General features: G+C 41.2%; 1 protein-coding gene across 8 annotated transcripts in view; it reads right to left on the reverse strand.

Moving 5' to 3' along the window:
• Window positions 1-1,753, reverse strand: part of larp1b (La ribonucleoprotein 1B) — a 39,492-nt gene extending 37,739 nt beyond the window's left edge. For 4 of the 8 annotated variants that reach the window (XM_032526507.1, XM_032526504.1, XM_032526500.1 and 1 more), the window contains exon 1: window positions 948-1,752. In XM_032526507.1, the coding sequence (XP_032382398.1) occupies window positions 948-1,314 (367 nt within the window). In that variant the 5' untranslated portion in view covers window positions 1,315-1,752. Of the gene's footprint in view, window positions 1-947 lie in introns of all 8 variants that reach the window. The other 4 variants (XM_032526503.1, XM_032526505.1, XM_032526502.1 and 1 more) reach the window with 2 other exon arrangements.
• Between the last annotated feature and the right edge of the window lie 4,212 nt (window positions 1,754-5,965).

Consider the following 5,965-nt stretch of genomic DNA (forward strand, 5'->3'; position numbering starts at 1 on the left):
GGAATTATTTAGACTAAAATTAAAGGAATGGATGTTGATCTTTTAATCAATACTATTTCAGAACCACTTCAATTTGTTTTTCAAATGCTATAAAGTTGAATAAGACATCCCAAAATGAATGAACGTATAGTTTTTTTACTTGACAAAGAATGTTGTGTGGAATCAATCATGTTATTTTGGGTAATTGAAAAGAACATTGATGTAGGACATGAGGACAACATGAGGGTTCATTTGTACAGTAACTAAAGATGTGGTGGAGTAGAAATAGAAAGTGGCATAAAAAAAGAAAAGACTCAAGTACTTCAACATTTGTACTTCACACCTCTAACCTACTTGAACCCTCCACCTGTCCTGCCACCTTGATCCCATACTTTGACTAGTGACAGAGGGAAGCAGCAGGCTGGTGGGAGGAACTGCAGCCAGCCAGGCCATTGGACGTGCAAAACGTGTCTTTACAGCAGCAGCAGTTAGCCTGCCTGTCTTAGCTTCTTTTTTACAGATATACACCCGAGACAGCACAAACATGAGGCTGACTTCGGGCTCAGTTTGTTCTTGGTCATGTGCTGCATTTAACCAACATTAACCCCATTCCTCACCGGTATCCCCCGCTGCTAGTCGCTAAGTTTCAGGCAAAAAGTAGCAGCAGTTGTCAGCAGTCAACACGTGGTGCTCCGGAGCAACCCGAGCACAGGAGGGGGGGATGGGGCAAATATGCCACTACCAACACCTCTTGACATTCAGCTTTAAACACGCCGTTCACCTATTTAAAAAAGGTCAAATTAGGTGTGACAGAGATTCAAGTGGATTTCCGTGCGGTGAGCTGTCAAAATGCTGCAACAACGTGCTCAGACAGCTGCTGCTGGGGCTGCTGTGGTTGAGCTGTAACGTTAACCATATTGTCAACAGTTTAGTCCCTGTTGTGTTTTAATGAGAAGGAATGTACTGACCTTTCTCTTGGGAGCTGGAGTTGATATTGTTGCTTGGCACCCTGCCCGTGGTCCTCTTAGTCCAGGGGTTGACTTTCGGCGGAGGAGCTTCGACAACTTTCCTCTTCACCGCCTCGACAGCCGAGTCAGCATTGCTGCTTTGGTCATTTTCTTTATCGTTTTCTTTGCATTTCTTGTGCGTGTCCGTCGGGCTCTTCGCTCCCTCGGAGCTGTGGTCTTCCGCTAGCTGCTTTCCCGAGCCTTTCTGTGGCTTTTCTTCTTGTTCTCGAGCCCCCTCGGACTTGTTTTGGTTCTTCTCCTCCGCTCCGCCGAAGCTGGCCGCTGTCAAACCCGAACCAACCTGACTATACTCAACCTCTGTGGACATCCTGCTAGTTTCCTAACAGTGCACAATTTTAAATCCAGTGTGAATATTTGGTCCTTACTCGCTTATCCCAGGGAAAATTCGCAAAAAGCTTTGGGGGAGACCACATCCACAACTTGGGGTAAACAACTTTTGGGCTGGACCTCGATAGCCAGCTAGCCAAGTAGCTCCTGAAGCTAACCGTTAGCTAGCTAGCGACCATGCAGAAGTCAGCGAGCTAAATGTTGTCTTCCGCCCCGAACGAGTGTTTCATATCCACAAGTAGTTGCCTCAGAGTCTGTAGGCAGCCACCATATAGACTACGCACGCTGAGTATGTCCCCCTGCGAGTTTTCTGTGACTTTAGGAAGAAAAAAAACTACTACAGCGACCTCCTCGCCGTGTCTCTGGTTTCAACTCCACGCTACCAGCTAAGAGCTCGTGTAGCCAGCTGCTGACTGCCTGTAAACAGTAACTCGGCTGCCCCCAGCGGCCACGTGGAGGTACTGCAACACACATATTTAACTTTAAAGGTCCCATGACATGTTGCTTTTTGGATACTTTTGTATAGACCCCAGTGGTCCCCTAATACTGTATCTGAAGTCTCTTTTATAAAGACCCCAGTGGTCCCCTAATATAGTATCAGAAGTCTCTTTTATATAGACCTTAGTGGTCCCCTAATACTGTATCTGAAGTCTCTTTTGCATAGACCTTAGTGGTCCCCTAATACTGTATCAGAAGTCTCTTTTATATAGACCTTAGTGGTCCCCTAATACTGTATCTGAAGTCTCTTTTATATAGACCTTAGTGGTCCCTAATACTGTATCTGAAGTCTCTTTTATATAGACCTTAGTGGTCCCTAATACTGTATCTGAAGTCTCTTTTCCAAAATTCAGCCTTGGTGCAGAATTCCAGCCACCAGAGCCAGTCCCACAGTGAGCTTTCCTTAGTATGTGCCATTTCTGGGTCTCTAGTTTGTGAGGAGGAGGAGGAGGGGGAGGAGGAGGAGGGGGGGCAAGGTGGAGGCTGGGGGTGTGGCCTTGACCAACTGCCATTTGAAAGCCATGATGTCTCTCTCTCATGTGTGGGCCAAATTCTCTGGGTGGGCAAAGCGGAGAAAGGGGAGGTAACCTTTCCCTTTATGACCTCATAAGGGGCAAGATTCCAGATCAGCCCATCTGAGCTTTCATTTTTTTTAAAGACAGAGCAGGATACCCAGGGCTCGGTTTACACCTATCACCATTTGTAGCCACTGGGGGCCCATAGACAGGCTGGGGGGACACATAATAATGTTAAACAACCTCATAAAGTGAAATTGTCATGCCATGGGACCTTAAATGTATAGTGATTGATGTTTATCCAATTCACCTTTTTGTCACATTAACTAGAAGTAGTAATACAACCACTGTAAAATACTCTGTTAAAGTCTTCTGTAAAAGTACACAAGTAGCTATTATACACAAATGTGCTCATAGCATCTATAGTGCAGAATTGCCTGTATCAGAATAATGCACATAATATTACTTGATGTGTCAATATTGTTGGTGCTGGTAAAGGTGGGGCTTATTTGAAGTGCTTTACCAACCACTGGCTTTACTCGTCCATAATACATCACAATGCATAAATTGTTTAATATTTTGTGTTATTAATCTGAATCTGTAAAGTAACTAAAGGTATTAAATAAATGTAGTGGAGTAAAAAAGTACAACACTTCAAATAGAAAGCAGCATAAAAGTGAAATACTCAAGTAAAGTGTAAGTACCTCAAAATCCTACTTAAGTACAGTACTTGAATTAATGTACTCACCCGTATTACCATGTCACTTTCCACCACTGTGTTAGTGCCATTGTACAAATGTCTAAATATTGTTATGATTTTGGATTACCTGACAGGAATGAGAATCAGCTAGACAAATACATTTCAGTTTGGAGTTCATCCAAATCAGAGCATTGGCCAATCAGGCCACAGGGGACAAAATCCGAGCTTAATGTTTATCTTTTTGCACTCAGTGACATCACAACTGACAGGACTGGGTATACGTTGACAGTTAGGTGAAAGAGTGTGTGACAGCTGGATCCATTAGATCCAAACGTGCCAGACAAATAAGCATGGCCCCAAGAAGTCAGATTAGCTGGAGGATTTAGTTATTCTCAACAGATGGTTTAAGTTTTCCATATGGCAGCAGTAATGATGAGTTCATTACGCTTGTTTGACATAGTTTGCACAATCTGAAATCCTTATTAATTCATTTTCAGCAAATGTCAGAAGAGGAGACATATACAGTCTATTGGATCATTTCAAATACACATTTAGTATGTATGTATTATTGCTAAATTTGGTGTATTTGCGTTTGTAGATTTCTCCCAAGGGTATTATAGGATGCTAAGTTTCTCATACACTGAGCCAGAAATTGATTTATACATTTTATTCCTAAATGTGGTGAAAGTGTATTTTTGATGGCTGTTGACGGTGTTTTCAGATTTATGGAGTGATTAAAAAAAGATTTCTTTGGACTCTAATATGTCAACAAAATGAAACAAGAATGTTGATCCTGGTTTTATCCAGATGTTTATATTTCTGTTCAAGGACTGTATGCAAATAGATAAGATAATGTCTCATTTGGATAACATTTTAGAAAAAAAGAATTGTCTAAGTAATCAACTGGGGGAGTTTCATGGTGATGTGACATTGTTAGTTAAAATGAGTTTCCCAAGTGTGAATGTGTTGTTAGGAGCGGTGGCTCGAGTCGGAATCAAACCCTCCATCCAGGCAGTGTTAGTGCCTTGCTACAGAGAATTCAACATTTAGAGCAGAGACATCAGCGGCATGGAGGAAGGTCTCAGCGTCGGTGCAGACAACTCAACTCGGGGTCTGGTGCAGATGTAAGGATGCTCCTGGAGAAAAGGCAAGACAAAAATGTGCTTAAAGGAATTTAACTATTAATTATCAACAAACACAAATCTCTCAGCCTATTAGTCGTGCTGTCCCTCTGCTGGACAGATGAGTTTTATTGGCTCTGAAAATGTCTTTATCGTCTCTTTTCCTCTGACAGGCTGGAACTGTGGAAACATCTTCTTTTATTTTAAGGATTGATATAAAAAAACAAAACTTTAACCCTTGTGTTATCTTCCCGTCAACCTTGAAGAAAAGTTATCGCTTTTTCTGACATTTGTCACTTTTTCAATGTTAGGGGTCCTTTTTTTAATGTTTTTTCCAAAGTTATTGGATATTTCTAATGTTGACATTTTCAGCTTATTTCAAAGGGCCGTTTTTTGTGATGAAAAAACTGAAAATGGGTCAAATTTGACCCGAGGACAACACAAGGGTTAAGTACAGTAGATGCAGACAATTTGAGTTTTTTTTGTCCTTTTCTGCCAGTGAGATATGTACATTCAGTGATACCATGTTTCTATATTTTGTTATGCCACTCTAAATGCATTACACTGAATATTTGATCAATTCCAAACCTGGTTAAGTCATTATTTCTTGAAAACTATTGATACAAATATCAATTAATTTGTCTATATTTAGAGTGACCGTAGATGGAATTCAACAAAAAAACTCCATATTGTTCCATAGTCCCTTTGCCAATTCCTCGTGTGTGTGTGTGTGGTGTGTGTGTGTGTGTGTGTGTGTGTGTGTGTGTGTGTGTGTGTGTGTGTGTGTGTGTGTGTTACATGAAGTCTTGGAGCTCCTGCGTTCTCTAAATAAGGTTTCAGAACAACTGGACGAGGCACGAGCAGAAACTCCTGGGAGCGCATAATCAGATTATTACTACTGTATTATCAGATTATCAGATCAATTCTGATTTGTAATGGTAATCTAAAAACCCCGTTTGGTCACCGTTTAGTCTGGAGTTTTGTGGATTTTAGAAAATGAGCAGATTATATAAATCTACAATGTACAAATTATACAAGAAAAGTGAAACTGTAAATAAAATATTTGCCGATACATTTTATGTTTAATCACCTCATTGTTTTACTTGTAAAAACTGTTTGGGTAATTTATGACAAAACACCATAATTATAAACTCTACATCCGCATTAGGAAAGTTCCTAAAGCTGTCAAATGCATGCAGTGGAGTAAAAGGTCCAATACTTTAAAAAATCCTCAAGCAAAGTTTTCTTTCATTCTCTTGTACTTGAGTAAATGTACTCATCTTACCGCTGACTCATCTTGAAATATAATTTGGTGATAGTAGTGAGATCCTGCAGTCTGATTTGAGAGGTTTGGATTAACAGGTAAATAAAAAGGGCATGTCACGTTTGAAGCCCAGAGCTGGTCTCTGAACGTCTCAGAGGTTTCAGGGGAAGAATCTGCACCACGTTCCCCATCGTCCTGGGGATCTGAAACCAGAGCAGTCAACACAAGTCAGTTATATTCACATATATAAATATCACAAAGCACAAATCTGTCTCAGAGGGCTTTACATTCTGTACGGCATACGACACCGTCTGTCCTTTCCCACCCGCATGGAGAACGGACAAGGACAATCGCCCTAAAAGAAACACCTTTAGCAGGGGAAAGATGGAAGAAACCTCAGACAGAGCAACAAACGAGGGCTTCCTCTCCCAGGACAGACAGACGCACAATAGATGCTGTGTGTACACAACAGACCAACATAACTACAGTATGAATCAGGGAATCTGTGTGTGAGTGTGTGTGTGAGTGCATGT

Source organism: Etheostoma spectabile, chromosome 9 (genome assembly GCF_008692095.1).
Source record: "Etheostoma spectabile isolate EspeVRDwgs_2016 chromosome 9, UIUC_Espe_1.0, whole genome shotgun sequence".
Taxonomy (NCBI): Eukaryota; Metazoa; Chordata; class Actinopteri; order Perciformes; family Percidae; genus Etheostoma; species Etheostoma spectabile.